This window comes from Zootermopsis nevadensis, unplaced genomic scaffold (assembly GCF_977971745.1).
Source record: "Zootermopsis nevadensis isolate Lab colony 2312 unplaced genomic scaffold, Znev_1.0 Znev_ptg000002l, whole genome shotgun sequence".
NCBI classification, from domain to species: domain Eukaryota; kingdom Metazoa; phylum Arthropoda; class Insecta; order Blattodea; family Termopsidae; genus Zootermopsis; species Zootermopsis nevadensis.
This window is the reverse complement of record NW_028259134.1, coordinates 17,123,493-17,142,465: the sequence shown is the minus strand read 5'-3', so window position 1 is coordinate 17,142,465 and position 18,973 is coordinate 17,123,493. Positions and strand designations below refer to the sequence as shown.

The 18,973-nt window shown below is 37.0% G+C and overlaps 3 protein-coding genes across 3 annotated transcripts; all 3 read right to left on the bottom strand.

Annotated features, from left to right (window-relative positions):
• Nucleotides 1-399: 399 nt before the first annotated feature.
• Nucleotides 400-2,751, bottom strand: LOC110831840 (uncharacterized). Its single transcript, XM_022068265.2, has 3 exons — nucleotides 2,621-2,751; nucleotides 1,535-1,817; nucleotides 400-994 (listed from the first exon to the last, which is right to left on the bottom strand). Exons 1-3 carry the CDS (start codon nucleotides 2,660-2,662, stop codon nucleotides 624-626), a joined length of 696 nt encoding a protein of 231 aa, XP_021923957.2. The 5' UTR covers nucleotides 2,663-2,751; the 3' UTR covers nucleotides 400-623.
• A 2,253-nt stretch (nucleotides 2,752-5,004) lies between these two features.
• Nucleotides 5,005-7,969, bottom strand: LOC110831837 (uncharacterized). The gene is made up of 3 exons (XM_022068262.2): nucleotides 7,842-7,969; nucleotides 6,370-6,631; nucleotides 5,005-5,579 (listed from the first exon to the last, which is right to left on the bottom strand). Exons 1-3 carry the CDS (start codon nucleotides 7,881-7,883, stop codon nucleotides 5,176-5,178), a joined length of 708 nt encoding a protein of 235 aa, XP_021923954.2. The 5' UTR covers nucleotides 7,884-7,969; the 3' UTR covers nucleotides 5,005-5,175.
• A 3,055-nt stretch (nucleotides 7,970-11,024) lies between these two features.
• On the bottom strand, nucleotides 11,025-14,728 carry LOC110831838 (uncharacterized). The gene is made up of 3 exons (XM_022068263.2): nucleotides 14,607-14,728; nucleotides 12,653-12,935; nucleotides 11,025-11,678 (listed from the first exon to the last, which is right to left on the bottom strand). Exons 1-3 carry the CDS (start codon nucleotides 14,646-14,648, stop codon nucleotides 11,287-11,289), a joined length of 717 nt encoding a protein of 238 aa, XP_021923955.2. The 5' UTR covers nucleotides 14,649-14,728; the 3' UTR covers nucleotides 11,025-11,286.
• Between the last annotated feature and the right edge of the window lie 4,245 nt (nucleotides 14,729-18,973).

The window sequence follows — 18,973 nt, the reverse complement described above, 5'->3', positions numbered from 1 at the left end:
GTAATGAACTTGTACGTACTTGCCTTCTGGTAACTAAGCAACTGTGTTGTGCAGCTGACAGTTATTGATATGGTCTGGTAATTCCCTGTTTTCGCGGGACCCGAAAATACGTAACGGTGATTACAAAATCCCGCTCTTAGAAGCTATTCTGGGCTGACTGTGTCTATCACATATATAGCCAAGACTCGAAACTGACTTCTTCCGTTTTGGGTTTTCTCCATGTACATCCCATTCTGAATAATAATAGGGTGAGACATTCTAATAGGCTTAGATATGTACATATGTTAACCATGTTGTATTTAGTGTTATAATATCGGTGTATTTATTGTATTCTTATGAAATAATCATATTTATGGACAGGAATTGGGTTTACAGCACACCAAAAGTAATATAAAATAATTAATATTTTGTCAACTAATTTATTTGTGCTTCAATTAACAAAATTTTCATATAATAACATAAGACGTGCATTATTATCATAATTATGCTGTTTTGATACCTGAAAAATAGTCTGGAACATTTATCAGAACATTAGTGTTGTTATTTGTGTCTATGTAGACTATACATTAAGACTTGGCAGAAAAATCGACGACATTCAGTAATGATCTGCAGCCTGAATTTAATTAAGCCTTTAGAGAAGTTTGGACACACTGCACTATTTCAGTGCCGATGGCTTCTGCCTTTTCTTCAGTTGACTGAACGATTTTGGTGATAGTAGCAGATACATCTGGAAGAACTTTGTTTAAAACTTGCTTTCCCTGTTCGATTTCACTCTGCACGTTTGTGAGAAGACTTTTGGCCTTGTCTTCGGAATTAGATATTACCTTAGTAGAGCAACTAACGCTTTTCAGGAAAGATAGTTTTGCGCATGCCTCCAAAGCTGAAGTAACCTCCTTAAGGTATGTCTTTGTATCGTTGATTGTGGAGTTAACCTTACCGACGAAAGGTACAGTCACCAAGCTCTCCTTTATAGTCAGAGTTTGAACCTGTTTGTCTGAAAAACAAATCGGATAATTACACACATGCTTTATTTAAAAAATTAATTTATGATTTAATGATATAAGCTACCATGTAGGTTTTGGGTGATAATCTTAATTAGGGGAATCCTGCTGTGTAATATTCTGTAATAATATATTAAGTTAAGATTAAGAATGATGTAAGTAGTCTTCGATGAATGAAATATGTTGATACGAGCTGGAGGAAGGAGGAATAAAATAAAGCGGAAGAAGAATAATAAAAATAAAGCTGAAGATAAATGGACGTTTATATGATGACGATTTTAAACCCATCTCAAGAAACAATGGCACTATAAGTCGTGAACGAAGACTGATCATTGCCCATTTGAAATAAAACTTCGAGTATGCAGGCAACATATTGTTTAATTTACTAACTATTGAATAGTATTTGGCGATTGTGGTCTTTCGGGCTTAAGGCGCAGCGTGGTCTTGTAACCGCACCACAACCCAGAAGATCATAATCGACATTTTCGTCGCCGTAGAAACTTCTGGTCTCGTCAGTTGGGTAGACTACTTACACGCATCGTCGACGATGGCAGAAAGGTTTTGCTTTTCTGCTTCTAAGCATGCTTGAATTTTGGGAGCCGCGTTGGCCACATCAGAGAATTCTTTGGTAATTTCATTTTCAATGGTTGGCACTAGGTCGTTGAGTTTCGATTTGGCATCGTCAAGGAGATTACTGAAAATTTCGTTGGACTGGTTTTCGAACGATCCTAGCGTTGTTTCGGCTTCGTTCAAAACATTATTAAATAACTGTTGGGCCTTTTCAAGAATATCGTTGACGCTGAAACCTGTAGCGATCTGAAAAAAGAAAAAATAAGTTATTTGACTACTGACATGTGTTTTATAAGTTAGTAGCAGATGACGAGTAGCCTTTTCGGTGCTACGAATGAGATCTCTTGCTCGCAATAAGCTTTGAGTTCTGATAATATTAACGAATGTAAATTTTCTTGCTGCATGTTGACACTTCAGGCAAGTATTTATTAACGGTAATCTTTTATTTTTCAGACAGTTAGTAGTGGTTGTGTAACTGAAGGCAGATCTTATCATCAGTTTTGATAACATCCTGTGGCGAGCTTTTACCTTTGTCTCGCAACAGAATGTACAGTAGACGTTCTCGGCCCGATGACCTCGTTTAGCGCATCATGATTTTTTTTTTGCTGCCTGCTTACATTTTTTTAATATTGTATAACCTCGTATGATGAAAAATATTTGTCTGGTTTTTGATAATTTAGTATTTTTTTTAAAAATTTGCTATGATGTTTTAAAATGCTAAAAGACTGGCCACAATAAAACTTTGCGATACCCTAGGTTGACGTAGTCCGAGGTCTAGGGAAGGCTGAAACCCCTGCTGTACAGTATCAGTTCTTCTATATAAGATTGACGAACAGGTTGTCCTTTTTATCACAAGACTGGGCGCGCACAGTCGCCGAATACCGACAGACGACGCGCTCCGCTCTATAGCTTCGGTCTTGCCATAAGAAGGAAATATCCTTTCTGTGAACTATACGCTGCGTGAATTTTGTATGAAGATAAAAATTTATGATACTGAAAAGAACATTGGTGCTAGTTTGTAGGAGTATTGCTGCATTGTATTGTCTCACCTGTACGGCGCAAAGCGCTAGGATGATAATCTTGGCTTTCATGTTGCTGTTTCTCTCCTCAGTAGAACTGCGATCCGTAACTAAAGCTGCCCGTTTTTATACCCGATTGAAGTAGAAGACTCATACATCTGATGTCAGAAACATCTGAATAAATACCATTAATGCTACATACCCATTTATTATAAAACCTTCAGTTGGTTTCTGTTTGCATGGCTTTATATTTTGAAGGTGTTTTAGATATATTATGGCGATGTCATAGAAGAATTTTACAGTTAAGTTCACTGCGAAGCAAATGGATGTTGCTAGTAACGAAACAAGATGCCTCTGTCTTAATTTCGGAAATAATACCAATTGTTTGTTTCATTTAAACGACTTCGTATTCTTCATTCCGTGGCTATAAGACAGTTTATAATAAACAGTAAAATGACTTATTTTACTGTGCATCCATTTTCGATAGCCGATACCAAGCTTTGCGACTCCAGTTGTCGTGGCAACGATAAAAGATACCGTTATTTGACAGATGAACCTCAGGGTGGCAGTGGCCACGACGCTATAAAACGACGCTAAGCGTCGCAAAGCCTAGCGCCATGACACCGAATCTGAAATGTATGTGAAGCCAATGAAAGATTCGGAAAGCCATGGGACACGATTCTGGCAAACCTTCGCCGAGTTTTATGACGCGTATAGCAGAGATGAGTGTCGGGAACCATACGACTCTAGCAAAGCAGCGCGTATCGTAGCGACGGAAAGTCACGACGCCGATCATCAAGACACAGATAAACTTTATGATACCTAACGAAACAAAACCAAAAAGAAAAAAACATGAAATGTCTAGACCTAACATAACCTGATCTGACGTAACGTAACTTAACCTGTCACAAGTTGTCAAATGTCAAAACTTGTGCCGTGGTGTGCTGTGGTATCCTATCTTAAACTTGCTAGTATACGAAAGTAATGTACGGAGTAAGGATGATGTGGAACTGTAGCGGACAGGATGACTCATATGTTCCTAGAGAAAGAATGGGCAATGTCCTCACGAATGTCTCTTAAAAGAATTGCTGTAAGTAATACTGCAACGAGAAACGTTCTTAGATATAGGGATAATATTTTTTATATTATTTAACAATAAATCTGTGTGTTGGATGATAAGGTGTGTACCAGGCTTTCGGAAAAGAAAGATTATTAAAAAAATATTCCCTATAATCTTTTCGTGGTAGCACTACGGGCAATCTATTATTTAATAATTCCGTCCTTACCTCAAAGAAAATACGTTTTATTACGAAGATCCGCCTGTGGACGCTGTTTGAGGGAATAATCGACGTTTACACTGAGAGTTATACGCACATGAAAAATTGCAGATAGATTGTCAAGAAGGTGGAAAGATACGTACCATTAGGCTTCGAAGGGTTGTAGAAGTTATCAACATTGGGTTATAATGATTCGCTGACATTTCAATTTCGCAAGATTCTTATTATTTGATATTCATAATCTGTCATTTCTATTAAGATTTAAACCACTTTGGACAAACTATCTTAATTATTGCAAGATAATACATCTGTATTGTTTCTGTAATATCCTCAACAAAACAATTTCAGTCTTACATATGATCTTTCATCATCATCATCAATTTCTGATACCGTACAGAAAATATTCTAACTAGGACTCGAACCGGGACAGTTTTTCAAGTTTGTGACCTTTGTTCTTATAGTATCTTAGCCGAAACAAATAATTTTGATCTTGGCACCCTTCTATCGCGCGTGGTTGAAAACTTGTAGAATCCATTCTCTTGAGGGCTTAGACCCAGGATACTTGCAGAAATTTGAACTTTCTGAAGTATTTTCCTGGTATAAATGTGAATGAAATGTCTGCAGCAAATTGGTATATCCCTTCTCGAGATGTAAATGGACACGTAAGTTCTCAGGAAGAATTTCAGTTTTATATCTGTAAGACTAAATTATTGTGCCACGGTGGTCTAGCGGTTAGAACGTTGGCCTTGTAATCCTGGGGTCTCGGGTTCGATTCTAGGGGTTGCCCGAATTTATAACTTGTGTTGGGCAAGGCCGTGGTCTAGGCAACACGGAGTTTTCCTCCGGCGGCTTCCCCGGTTTCTCCGTGGCATCCCAACAATTACTCCATTCACACACAGAAGAAGGCAATGGCAAACCACTTCTGGATCATCTGCCAAGAACGTATATGAACAGGTCCCAGTCCGAGAAAAGGATGGAAGGATCCTGTTCATATGGACCTGTCGTCAGACAGAACACTAAATAAATAATAAAGACTAAACTGTAGACGAAAGAGTCATGAACATAGATCGCTTTATGCACTGGAGTTACAGAAGAGTTTGACGTGCATGTGGTAGAAATATAACTATAATACAACCATTTATATGACAATAATAACATTTTATTTCCTCAAAGATAGCATAGAGTTATTATAAGAGAGATATGTGAATACACATCCATATCTGAAGATAAGGTTTAATATTAACTCTGTAATGCAATAAGATTCATTTTGTTGTCTATACGTCCATGTAAGATGAACGCTTGAAGATATTATTCATTTGGAGATGCTGGTTCAGATGATGTGCTGTTAGCCGCTGCATTCTCAATGCATTTGTTGAAGTCTTCACTGATTTCATTAGGTTGCTGAGCAGCATTCTGGGTGTATGTTTGAACTGAACTGGACAAAGTGCTAGCAAGCTGAGATATAGAGCTCTGTGCCGAATCTAATACTTCCTGTAATTCAGACCTGAAAACAGAGGCAGCAACTGTCGCTTTTACAATTGCATTGGGAAGACAGGTGATTGTAGTGAAAATGCCTTTGTCTCTGCATACTGATAAATTTACAGCTATTTGCTCAGCTGTTTCCAACACTTGTTTGCCTATGTCTTTCGCCTTGTTGATGTAAACCTGGGCATCTTCAGACTGACTTACAACTGCAGCCTGGAGTTGGGCGTCTGTGAATACAAATACGGAAAATATTAGACTATGTATGATTTGAGGTTTTCATAGCGGTGAGTATGAAGATTTCTGTCTTCTGGGTTGTTGCGCTGTGTAGTCTGATCAATGGTTACCAACATTTCAGAGGTCATACTGCCTCCGTCCTGATGACGGAGTATGACCTCTGAAACGTTGGTTAACATCTACCATACTATACGGCGCAACAACCCAGAAGACAGAAATATTCAATATTGGACTAGATTATTAAAACTTAGAAACAGACCTAACTGAATCACAGACAAACACGGTAACTAAGCAATTAACGTCCAGTCTACCCGATTAAAATATCAGACAAATCGTCTAACATATTATCTAAATAACAGGCATAGAGGATATTATAATCATCGTGATCTCCGTAATGATGGAGATAGCAAGCTCCTCTGAAACGTCGGTAAATTGCTACCAGAATAAACCACGCATCTAAGTAGATAGTTATATTCATTGCATGATTTGCCTTGAAAGTCACTGAACTCCACATTAAAATATTTAAAAAATGTTCATATTAAAATATAGGAATATAAACGTTCAGCCGGTTTATCAGTTGACACTGTGCGGCGACGAGTATGAAGATGGCTGTTTTCCGCGCAGTAGCGCCGTGTTGTCTGGTAGAAGTTTAATGACGTTTTAAAGGTACTTGCTGCCTTCATCATGATGGAGACAGAAAGGTAAATTTCTACAAGAATGCAGGGCGCTACAACACAGCAGACAGCCATCTTAACGCTGCGATTGGCTCCATCGCTTACTTACAAGCGTCGTTGGCGACTTCCGTTGCTTTTTCTTCTTCCTGTTGGATGCAAGCTATAACTTCGGGAGCAGAATCTGAAATATTTAATTTATCGAGGACATTCGCTTGTTGGTTTTGTAACTGTTGCAGCAGGGACTCGATTTCAGATTCTCCCGCATTCAGTGCCTTGGATATGCTTTGTGTGTATTGTTGTTCCAGGGTTTGGACGTCGTCAATGATACTTCTAAAGTAGCTGATAAATCCGTTTTCTTGAGCCGCGGCGAACTGAAACCAGAGAATATTTTTACAGCCGAGGATTAAATGAGAGTTATCTTAATTGCATTAATATTTCTCTTTATAAAATATGTAGTCTGAAAAGTGATGTTTAGTTTGATATTTCAAGAACAATGTTACTCATTTTATAACGTGTTTCATGGCATCTAACTTTTTCTGTATGCGACTTGAAGTTCTCCCGGCAAAGGTGGAAACCAAAAAATTCTTTTCAAACTTTGGTATATGTAGGCATATATTTAAGTCCGCGCGGCTTTACATTGACAAGTGTACGTAATGTGTAAGCTCTTATGTATTTATCATCATTTGATCTAGGAACTGGTGCTGGTACTCTTTCCTTTGCGTGCCAAATTTCTTTTCACCCTCCCTCCCTCCCACCCTCCCACAGAACCGTCAAGAACCTTAAGGATTTTACATACGCTTATGTGTCATTCTCCAGGAAATTGTGTTTCTATCTGTCAGATCCTTTTTTGAATTTTGTAAAATATATAGTTTACTGTCCTGGCTCGAAAGTTAAGTGAACTCCATCTCCCAGTACTCAGAACTTACACAAAGAAATTCTCTCCACCAGACTCCGTGACGAACACATTTTTGAAACCTACCTGCATTGCTTATAGAGTATATGGGATGAATGTTAAGTGCCTTCCTGTTCTTGTTATGAATTACTTTTTTAACTCAATAAAATAAATCTAAATTGCCGATTATATTCTTAAGAGTCTACAGTTTAGGGAGCTTTAATTATATTTAATTTAAATTAATTACTTTTATTTTTATTATAATATATGTTTTTATGAAAGATTAAAAAGTTTTTATTCCCCCTAGTTTCATTTTGGCGATACTTGGTAATACCTCTGTCCATTCATCTATTTGTGTCTGACACGGACAAAATGTCCATTACAAATTCAGACGGAATATTTGTTTTCGATTGCTGCTAATTTTAACGAGTTTCATCCTTAACTACAGTTTTATTAAACAATACTGCATTATGACGTGTGTATATTGATTAATACACGCCCCAGATGCTGAAATATGTCGCACATTACATACAAATTGTCAGTTTCGATACAGAGTTGTAAAATAGTTGGGTTTGTTAGCTTGTGGTGTCTGTAAATGGGACATATTCTTATATCTGCAGCGCTCATGTGAGCAAGAGTAGTCAGATCAATTATTGAGCGACGTTTTAAAGATTAACAAATTGTTTTACCTGTGCAGCGCAAAGCGCTATGATGATGATCTTGGCGTTCATACTGGTGCTTCGTGTTCCTGTATCACTGACCCGGAAGCTGGGATGCCAGTATTTTAGTCAGTTGAGAAACGCGAAACTTCGATAGTGGCACATGTAACAACTGACTAAATATTAAGCATTTTCGTTCATTAGTATATAGACTATTATCGTTGTTTATTTAATATTTTCACGGAACATTAAGACACACTCAGGAATATGATTTATTGCAGATATGACGTCGTAACTTTATTATTATAAGGTAATGTTTGATGTGCGAAATTTTTATTTCCAGTGCAAGTCTTGTTTCAGGTTAAGGTGAAAGTGAAATCCTTTGTGTCAAAATTGTGATCATTCGTTTTACTATCAATACGGTAATTTTCACAAATCATTGATTCATTTTACTGCATTTTAACCTAGATGATTTGCATCATGGAAAAATAAATTTTACGAAATATTTAAATTAATGATTTTACACGTCAACAAATAAACAAGCACAATCAATGGGAGATATTATGTATATCAGTAGTTTCTTTGTTAAAATATGTAGGGTAAATATATGAATATAAAGGGTCAATTTGTTGTTTGGGCGGTAGTAATTAGACAGTGGACAATATTGATTTGCTCACGTTGTAAGTTTGCTTGTCCCACACTGGAGACTGCAGTAGAGAATTAACTTGCTTTATTTTTAAGTTTAAAACACTTTGATTTCACCTAATATTCTTTCAGTGTAGGGTAAACTGTAAAATATTAAAGTGAAATCCATTAATTTCTTTGAATAAATTATAACTTCCTTGTCAAATAGTTTAACTTTTTGAGGCCAGTACATGCCTTCAGACGTATTGTAGTAAGGGCTAGAAACAACATACATTGCTGTAGCCTGCATTACGTACTGTGCTGTCCCGTTGCTACAGTTTCGCTCTCTTTTTTTGCTACTAATGCAATATATAGACATCAGAAGTTGATTTCTTGTAACAAAGCTAATTTTGTCAGCAGCGGAAGGAATGTGGTAATGGATCTGTTAATAATATGCAACAAAACTGTCGACGAATATCCCTGTTATTCACTATATATAACATTTTATCGAGAAGTATTCATTTTGTGTTAACTCCATAAGTAGTAATATCACAATTCTGCGATGTGTAGATCAAATGATTGTTATTGGCCGATGTAAGTTTAAAGGGATGCAAGTCCAAGAAGTATAACCAAAAATATGAGAGATCCCTAAAATACTTTTTCTGATATTACCTTAATTCACAACTAGTACACGAGATTCAACTTCAGTGTCTAAATTGTGTAATCATATTTGCGTATATATTTCTAAACCAATGAACGTTAATATCTGTTGTATGGACATAATATGTTTATTTATGCACATTGTGTACTTTGCATTTATATACATTGTACATACAAATGTTTTAGTGTTTCAGGTTTTTTGACTTAACAAAATCTGTATATAACTAAAAAATAATCTAGCCTTAAGGAATTGTAGCGTGGAGATAATTTCTATGACTCAAATAGGCAAGAGAATAGATCCGCATTTCCTCGATTTTAAGAAGCCATCGATTTAGGGAAGTCAACCTTGATTTAGTGTAAATTTTTTCGGGAAAAAAGATACTATATTGGTTCTTAGACCAATCAGAGAAATAACTGTATACAACGGAGTCCTTCAGAATCTGATAAAAGCTCAAGTAGTCCGGCAAAATCCCGTCTTGTATGGAAGCCGAGTGCCTTGTCCACAAGATTGTCTCAGTTCCTATTTCGAGCCAGGTTAATCGAGACCGCGTAACCCATAGCCTGCTAAGTTCAATGTTTATATTTTGTTTCCATCTACGCCCAGTTCTTCCGAGTGTGTCTTCATGCGTGTTACATTCTAAGTCAATGCCATTGTCCTTGATTTTAGTATTTTATTTATATTTATTTTAGAGCATAACTATGATGCTGCATATAGAGTTTTCTCCAGTCACTACATTCCTGTTAGTTTAAAATAAAACACAATGAAATTCAAATTAGAATGGAGTATATTAACCAGCATTTAGAAAGCATTCTGGTGAAGCTGTGACCCTTTAGACCTGCGTTTTGGAGGTGTCCTTTAAGAATTTTACATAATTAACCTCTTTGTGTTTGTTTTATGGTTTTACTCGGTCTCTCAAAGCGAATATCGGAATAGTACTTCCGTTATTTTCTCACTCTCACCTACTCAGCATTCACGATCTATTGCCTTGTAGAATCGGCGTCCGAATGAGCGTATTTAAATCTACGAAAGACCGGATCACTCAGTAGCCATCGGCTGGATTGCATTCTGGGCGGGTTCTACACAGCGCAAGCCGACGTTACCAGAACAAGTTTCCTTAATACAAAAATTTGCTTTGTCCTTAATCCTGCTCAGCCCGAAAGTGACTGTCATGTTCTCGTGTAAAAGCACGACTTTGACAGAATCCAGATATAATGCTTGGTAGTCGATCTTTAAAGAATATGCAACTTTTATTAATGTAATATGTTGTAAACTTCATTTAGCTATTGCTTTTATGACGATTGCCAATAAACGATTGGAGGCAGGTATATGCAATTTGATATGGCGATAGAGCTATTTGTAACTCGACACGTTCCATTCTTTTGACAATATCCGACTAAGTAATCAGGGACACACTGTTCTTTACTAATAAGTTTTTCCATCAATAACAATAATTATAGTAATATATTATAATATGTTTAAACTTCTAAGCAATTAAATATATAAAGAGAATTGACTCAATTCACGCTATTCCAGTACCTTAGCCCGTTATCTATGGTATCTTTTGTTCTGTCACAAAATTAGCGCTTAAGTAAGACACTGACAACAGAAGAATTGTATGAAAGGAAATAGATGCAGTACGAACTCTACCCGAACGACTCGTTTGATTTTAAATCATACTAAATACAAAATTATGAAAATGTTACAGCTTCCTTGTCTGTCTTATTAGTATAAGTTTTATAAATGTTTTATACATTTGGATTCTGACTAAACTATATTTAAGATCCGGGAACTTCCATCTTGTACAATATTTTCAAATTCTGTTATTAGTGGGTGCTTAATCAACGTCCCCAACTACTTCAGCATTGGTGAAAGGTATTTAATTTTTCCGCGCAGTGTATAGGATATCTTTGGATATTGAAACTACTTAATTTTTGATTTCAAGTTTTATTCCTCACACAGTAATCAAAACTAAGTGTATGGTAGCCAGTACAGAGTTTTTACAAAATTGGCTGTATCAGTGTTTATTGTAAACAAATTTCCATCACTGAAAATGAAGTTGTAGATTGTACTCTGTAATACCATAATATTAACTTTGTTAACTGTGTATCCACACACAGTGACGTGAACACTCGGAGAAACAGTTGGTAGGAATGTTGTAAGACTTCGAGTGTTCGTTGTAGCTAGATGGAACTAAGCCGTTCCAGCTGCATCGCTAGAATCGTCTGTTGTATTGCTGGAAGTTAGGGCATCTTGGATGCAGTTTTCAGCTTCCGTATTAGCGGCCTGGTACTGATCCGCTGCCGATTGTAAGGTGGCTGCAGTTGGGTTAGAGGCGTTATTCTGGTCTGGGACCTGTGGTGTAGTGTTGATGGCAGAGTAAAGTTGTGAGGCTAAATTCGTGGCGTCTGTCAAGGAGGTAGCAAGACATCCGGGCACTTTAATGATAGAAGTGATACCTGAGCCGGCGCATGTCGAGAAATTTGAAGCCAAGCCCGATGCCTTACTAGCAATACCACTGATGTTATCGATAGCAGACTTGATTGGTGCTGTTTGGCTCTGGATTTCTGCTTGAAGCTGGTCTTCTGTGGACAAAGAATTGAAGACAAGTTAGTCTAGTTCCTGAAAAAAAAGGAATGTGGGAACGTGCTGCATATACAGCTCATCCTTGTATATGTTATTAATATTTTTCCTTCAAATACCCACAAATTTCTAATTATAAAATTCGGTGTTCAATTTCTGTGCATAGTACGAATATTCTCATACACAGAGCTATTACCACGACGCAATTTTTTACATTCATCTGTAAGGAATGATTAGTATAGAATTGAAATTTTTGTCGTTAAGTACTTTTTGAAATCACACATATCTGTCTGCAATGCTTATGGTAAATCGACCTACAAACTTCCAGAAGTCAAACTGTAATTTATTCATTATTTATCGACAACTTAGACTAATACACACATTCTGACTAACTTGTTCAGAATAAGAGGGAGGTCAAGAATGGTCACACGGGCATGAGAGATCTACGAAAGTGTCTAGCGACATTAAACTAAGAGTGTTTGGTGACCTATGGAATATTCTTGTTTATGAGTATCACCAGATACCTATCATGTTCTTTAAGGACGCTGCTTCAACTGCACAGATTAAAGGGACGAAAACGATTATGTGTCGATAATGATATGGTACGAAACTTGTGATCTGTTTTTGGATATCAGTCACAATGCTGGGGAAACGAAGAGCCACTAAAAATTTGTCATAATTTTGCTTCACCAGACGAGATTTGAACATAAATATGGAACGTTGCGGTTACAGCAGTGTACATTTTACCACCTGTAACTTCCAAATGTTACCTTAATAACGATAACGATCACTGGGGCCAGGAACGTATCTGTTGTACTGTCCGCTGATAATGATTTGAAGCGTAGGTGAAATAATGATTTGGAGGGAAAAGCAAAATACCGTGTCAAAAACTTGCCCAATTACAAACGTATGCAGCCCCTGACTCGTGACACTGCATAATCACTTACCATTTGTTTAATACTTTCCAGTTACTTACTTGTGCTGTTAAATATTGAGGCGTATTCTTCGCTTTGTGTTTCCAAGCAAGCCTGAATTTTAGGCTCAGCTTCTTGAGCACTAGAAAGTAGGGCAGTAAGATTTTGTTGGGAGCTGCTCAGAGCAGGCTGGAACTGGGATGAGGCATTGGCTAACACATCTTGGGCATAGGTCTGGGCCTGTTGTGTAAGTGAGGACACCACTTGGGTGGCCTGGCCAACAATAGCAGTGGCCTGACCTGTCACTTTGTCCACGGCATCACTGATGATACTTCCTGCGGCGAGCTGAAACCAAAGATATTTAAGATCGTCTGTCGAAGTTAGCAGTGAGAAACCCTCTTATCAATGTATTTTTCTTCAGGAATTGTGTAATCCGCGGAAAACTGTAAAATTTATAATTTTAGTCACCTACACATTTTAAAAAAATGTTTCTTTATATTGGTGCGTATACTGCTGATAACTGTCGAGTGATTTGAATGAAAAACGTTTCCCTCAGTTAAGTACCTAACATTCACGCTCGTTTCTCAGTAGCGTTTAAGTACCTGCTGAATTTCTAGGATCCTTCGAACTGCCCCCTGTAAGACATTTATTTCTACTATTGGAACATTTGTTTAAATTTATGCAAAAATAAATTGCTCATGTGGATTGAATTCGGGAAGTACTACGTTTCATACATTTCCGTCTAAAACCTCAAAACTTAAAGCATAAAAACACCTTAATTTTTCTTGATATTTTATACAGAACTTAAGTTCATGCGGAAATAACTTAGAGTTTCAAGAATGATTTGCTGAGGAAAATATTTTATCTAAGAAATATTATGTTACTCTACGATGACAGAAAGTTGACAAACTTAATCATGTGGCCACTTTTTTTCTGTTTTGGACTGTTTAAATAATTAATTATTAAATATTCGGAATGTGTAGCATGCAAAGTAGTAGTAGTATTGGGATATTTGAAGCGATAGAACGGTTTGAGAGATGGAAGGACAGCGTTATAGTACATAATGGAGTATTTTGGTGTGAAATTGTGAAGTGCGTTGGAACAAGCTACGATGATTGTTTTTATGGACAGAACTAAAGCTTCCGGTTCCAGAGAAGCTAGAGAAATTTTGATAATAGTTGTATATATACATCAGCTAGCTCAGATTAGAGTCCGGTACCGGGATTTTGTGAACACGGTATTGAACCTTCGGGTTCCATAAAGAAAATGGGCTATTCTTTGACAAGCCGAATATGCAGTCGACTTTTCAAATAATTTCCTGCGCCATAGAGTGAGTATTGTATATACATATAAGGTAGATGTGTATATATAAGCGTGTATACTCGTATTTGTATGAGCCACTATATCCTAGTCAGTTTAGTGACTCTGTTCTATTCTTCGGAGACTGACTGCAATTTTCTTCGCTGTCACATGCAGAATAATCTTGTGGTTCAACTACTTTCTGTCTTGTGAGAGTGCATAATTTTTTCCTCGTCGCCGGTATTCGCTCATTGTCGTCAAGAATTCCCCCGCCTTTTATGGAACCATAACGTTCATTGTTATGTTTGGAAGAATCTGTCACCGGTTTCTATCAAGAGCTACATAAATCTAGTTCATATTTTCAAACTAATTCTGCAAGACAATTTTTTTTCCTTTCATCTAAACTCATGCCTTCTAAGTAGTCCGTTCACTTCCGGCCTCCCAGCCAAATGTTAAAAATTTCTTATCTTCACCTTGCATTCTGTATGTCCCTTCCATCTCGTCATCCTTGACTTGATCAGTTTAGTAATATTTGTCTAATTATGAGGCAATTGTTTAAAAGTACTCGGCAAAATTTTATTAGACACTCTAGATCTGTGTTCTTTCGTCATGGTATTTTAAAATATTACCATAAATACAGTTTTCTAAACTTAAAGTCTAAATAATTCAATATATCCGTTTCTGGAAGATGTTTCTTAGATCAATAAGCTGTCTCACCTGTACAGCGCAAAGCGCCACGATGATAAACTTAGCGTTCATGTTGGATGTTCTTGAGCCAGTTACTCTGTGCCCTGTAAGAGGAGTTGCCCCCTTTTATACCCAATAAACAGACATAGGTGACGCACAAACCACCACCTGTATAAATGCAATGTAAAGTTTATTGATAGATACATACTGTATGCTTTTTTTGTAACATTACATAATTCATTATATGGAAATAAAACGTATCCGAGGAAGATTCTGCCACACCGAGAAAAGAAATTGCCAAGTAAATGTTACGAAAATGTAATTTAAGTATTGGATTTACAATTTTATTTCAAGAAATTTATTTTCTATTTTCAATAAAACCGTATTTCAGTAGCAGCGGAAGGAATGCAGTTCTGAACCTGGACTAAAGTTTTACATAAGAAGTTCTAAGTTAGTTTAATGAACGATTTTCATTGATAGGAGTCTTTCTAAAAAGGTAATATTCGATTGGTTTTCAAGAAATCTACGTGTTTCCCCGATGTTTACGTACATCAATTACGTAACTTACATTTTTAGAGACGCTTTAATTTTTTAATATTTTGTTTGAATTTCCTTCACCATTAGCGAAAAAGTACTGACAAAGATCCTATACACATGGAATGTATCTACCTCTCAAAGACATTACGAATGATGGTAGTCCATGTTAGCATGAAACCATGCTATATGTTTAGAACAATTTGACATCTAAGTATCTGCAGGTAGGATTTTGAGCCAGTTGCGAACATTAAATTTTTTTATCCATGTAGATAATAGGAAGGGGGGATATTTCTGCAATGCAAACTATGTTCGGAATTTGCCTATCTTATCAGGCGCTTTCGCATCGTTGTGGAACGACTGTTAGAATCGCTTATTCAGTTTCTCTGTCTGTGAGCATGAAACAATTTGATAAGCGGAAAACCGATTTTGATTAAGCTTGCTGTCGGAGACTGGTGCGAAATATTATTAGGATGTTGGAGGTGGATGATAAAGCAAAGAATTTAGCGCACAAGAGGGAGATAATAAATGCGTAGAAAATTTTGATAGAAAACCTGACGGGAAGAGACGACTCGAAATACGTATGTGTATATAGGATAATATTAAAATGACCCATTGTCCTGATGATGGAGCCAGTAAGTACCTCTAAAACGTCGATAAATCTTTACCAGACTATAGGCGAAACATCCCAGAAGAAAGCCACCTTCATACTCACTGTTGTGAAAACCTGAAATTTAAAAAGCGAACTATTTTGCGACGAAAAAGGCGAAAAAATAAAGACAGGGCGTTTGGAACTCATTGGCAAGATGAAAAATGCAAACAAAATTTTAAGTTGAGAAGCTGAATGGAAGAAATAACTTAGTTGATCAAAGCCTAAATGGCAGAAGAGTATAAAACGCATATGAAAGAAGCAGGATGTAAGGATGTGAACTAAAATTTGTCTGTGGAAATACTGAGTCATGTGGCGACGGGATCTTGAAAAAAAGATAATGAACATTCGCTTTCCATAAAGAGTGGAACATTTCTTGACTAGCCAAGTGACATAGAATCCTCAAGAAGGACTTTGGTACGTGGCGTAAGTTAATTTTTCCAAATGATTATGTTCATAAGTGTATTATATTCGAGGAAATTATGCAATTCAACCTTCATATTCACATATTTGCTCTTGCTTTTCTGTTCTATGCCATGCTACTTCGACAAGCAAAATGACCAGCTGTAGACTGACCACGGACAGGATTTTATACTCTGCAGAGACGTTTGGATGATATTAAAATGTATCTATAATTGAATATGAGAATGTGAATTGGGAATAATAAGCTCAGGACAAGTGTCGATATTGTTCTTAGACCATGGACCATGTGGACTTGTATGGAGACACGTTTCGGAGGATCATACTGCCTTCATCTTTAAGCTTAAAACTTTGCATACCGCGTAGTATATTATAATATAAAACAAACAAACTATTAACACTATAAATGACACTAGTGCCAAACCATTTTTGATTACATAATTAATCCCCCTTTTGCCACTGATGATGACCTCTTGAGGTCGAAACGCGTGTAGCACTAGTGTCATTTATAGTGTTAATAGTTTGTTTGCTTATTTTATGTTCATCTTTAAGGTTGTATTCCTTCAGACGTCTCAACCCGCAATGCTGATCCAAAAGTGAAATCATATTATGTTGTGATGTGGATGTGCTCCTGATTAACTATTTCGCAATCTTTTCATCTGTATTGGCTTTTGAACAACTTTCATCCCTACGATCAACTGTACAAACACAAAGTATTATGTAATTTTTGCATCAAATTACTCATGCGGTGTAACACTCACAACAACCTGAACAATCAATTGTTTCGTCTGGCTAATGTTTACATATGTAATATTTGATGATACGTTCTAGTATTACGTGCCTGTTGCTGAGTGTTTAGACACGTGGACGTACGAGGTACAGTACGAGGTAAGGTCGATTGACGTGAGTCATTAAACATGCAGACATCTTTGGATTGAAGAGCGAACTGCTGATATAAAGCAAACTGAAATACTTACCTTATTTTTCAGTATTTATGCTCTTTTTTACACAAAGTGTATAAATCAAACGATGATGGGGAGGTCATGCCTGTCCTTCAGTTGTTTCATCTCCGAAATTCCTAAATACTAGATACCTTGGAAGTCGCCAGGCGACTTCCAAGGTATCCAATCACATCAGAACCCTGATGATGGGGACAGAGTTGGTTCCCGAAACCAGTTAACGCGGCTGATTGTCCGAGAAGATTTTATTGATCATATACGCTATTTCACTGGCTCTGTTCTTGATACAGAATTCAGAAACATCAGAAGAAATAAATTGTAAAATTCATTTTTCTTTTTGTGATACCACAAATGTGATTGTTCTTTTATGGTGGTAAGGTTTCTGTCTAGCCCGCCGATCACATATGTAGATCTGATCTGAATATATATATCTCTTATTCAATTGGAAACCAATCAGCCTCGTCCATGGGATATTAATGGAGCACATTTTGTGCCATCTCTTAGCGGATTTACTGAACTGTACGCTGAAATTCTTAGGACTTGGTACTTGAGTCAATAAATAATGCAGCGGGGTGGCAGTTTGTTCGCTGATTCTGCTGCTGAAAGTATAAATTTGCTCAATACTGTGGTTCAGGCAGATGTTTTTCTGCATAGCAGTAAGAAAGATGATGTAAAAGAAGATGGAAAAAATGTTACAATGTGGAGCTTTATATTCGTACTCTGCAGCTAATATTAGGGTCATTACTCGTGTGGGTAGTTGGGAAATGTACAAAATCTTAGTAGGAAAACCTCAAAGGAAGAAATCACGTAGAAGACCTAGGAGTGGATTTCAGGATAATATTAAACTGAATCTTACATAATAGTGTGCCTGAATGTGGACTGGATACAAGTGGTTCGTGATAGCGTCCAACGGCGGTCTCTTGTGAAAGAATTAAGTAACCATCAAGTCTCATGAAAAACCGACATTTTTGATCAGCTGTGCTACAGTAAACGTCCAAGGAGACCTCTACAAGGAGTTAGTAAGCCGATAATTTCCAATGTGTTTCTTCTGTAGGGGTCTTAATATCATAGGAGGGTCTCGTTCGAGCCTTGTCTGTTGACCCAGAGCTTGCAGGAATCGCACGATGAGATTCTAGGATTCTGCCGTTAGCGTCGTTAAATAAACAAATGACTAATCTTCTTCTTCTTATAGCGTTATAACCCTGTGTGGGTCTTAGCTTGTTTGATGAATTTTTTCCATTCTGTCCTATCATCCACAATTCTTCTCCATCCCCTTACTCCCATCGTCCTCACATCCTCCTCCACGTCGTCTATCCATCGTTTCCGTGGTCTCCCTCTCATCCTTCTTCCCATCGGTCTCCATTCCATCACTCTTCTAGTTACCCTGTTTCCTTCCATTCTTGCAACATGGCCAAGCCAGGCTAACCTTTTGCTTTTGATTAGCCTCACGATATCTGCTCCCTGTATGATACAATCTAGTTCATGATTCATCCTAATTCTCCAGGAGCCATCACTATTCTGTATTGGACCATAGATTTTCCGCAATATTTTGCGTTCAAATGTTCTAAGTTGTTGCTCATCAAAGCTAGTTAATGTCCAGGCTTCACATCCATATGTGACTACTGGTCTTATCAGAACTTTATAGATTCTCAGTTTAAGTCCCCTCCCCAGTATTTTAGACTTCATTAAATTCTGATAGGCATAGTAACATCTATTACCATTCACAATACGTGCTTTAATTTCATTAGTTACTGAATTTATAGTATTAATCTGTGAACCCAGGTAATTAAAATTCTGCACATGTTCAAAATTATAATGCCCTATTCTCAATTTAT

What these genes read in the sequence shown, in the direction of transcription:
- LOC110831840 (XM_022068265.2), bottom strand. Translation starts at nt 2,662, where the DNA reads ATGAAAGCCAAGATTATCATCCTAGCGCTTTGCGCCGTACAG. An exon ending in TAGCGCTTTGCGCCGTACAG is followed by an intron (nt 1,818 to 2,620) that starts GTGAGACAATAC and finishes TTCTTTTTTCAG; the next exon opens with ATCGCTACAGGTTTCAGCGT. An exon ending in TGCCATCGTCGACGATGCGT is followed by an intron (nt 995 to 1,534) that starts GTAAGTAGTCTA and finishes TTTGTTTTTCAG; the next exon opens with ACAAACAGGTTCAAACTCTG.
- LOC110831837 (XM_022068262.2), bottom strand. Translation starts at nt 7,883, where the DNA reads ATGAACGCCAAGATCATCATCATAGCGCTTTGCGCTGCACAG. An exon ending in TAGCGCTTTGCGCTGCACAG is followed by an intron (nt 6,632 to 7,841) that starts GTAAAACAATTT and finishes CTCTGGTTTCAG; the next exon opens with TTCGCCGCGGCTCAAGAAAA. An exon ending in GGAAGTCGCCAACGACGCTT is followed by an intron (nt 5,580 to 6,369) that starts GTAAGTAAGCGA and finishes TTGTATTCACAG; the next exon opens with ACGCCCAACTCCAGGCTGCA.
- LOC110831838 (XM_022068263.2), bottom strand. Translation starts at nt 14,648, where the DNA reads ATGAACGCTAAGTTTATCATCGTGGCGCTTTGCGCTGTACAG. An exon ending in TGGCGCTTTGCGCTGTACAG is followed by an intron (nt 12,936 to 14,606) that starts GTGAGACAGCTT and finishes CTTTGGTTTCAG; the next exon opens with CTCGCCGCAGGAAGTATCAT. An exon ending in CTCAATATTTAACAGCACAA is followed by an intron (nt 11,679 to 12,652) that starts GTAAGTAACTGG and finishes CTTTGTCCACAG; the next exon opens with AAGACCAGCTTCAAGCAGAA.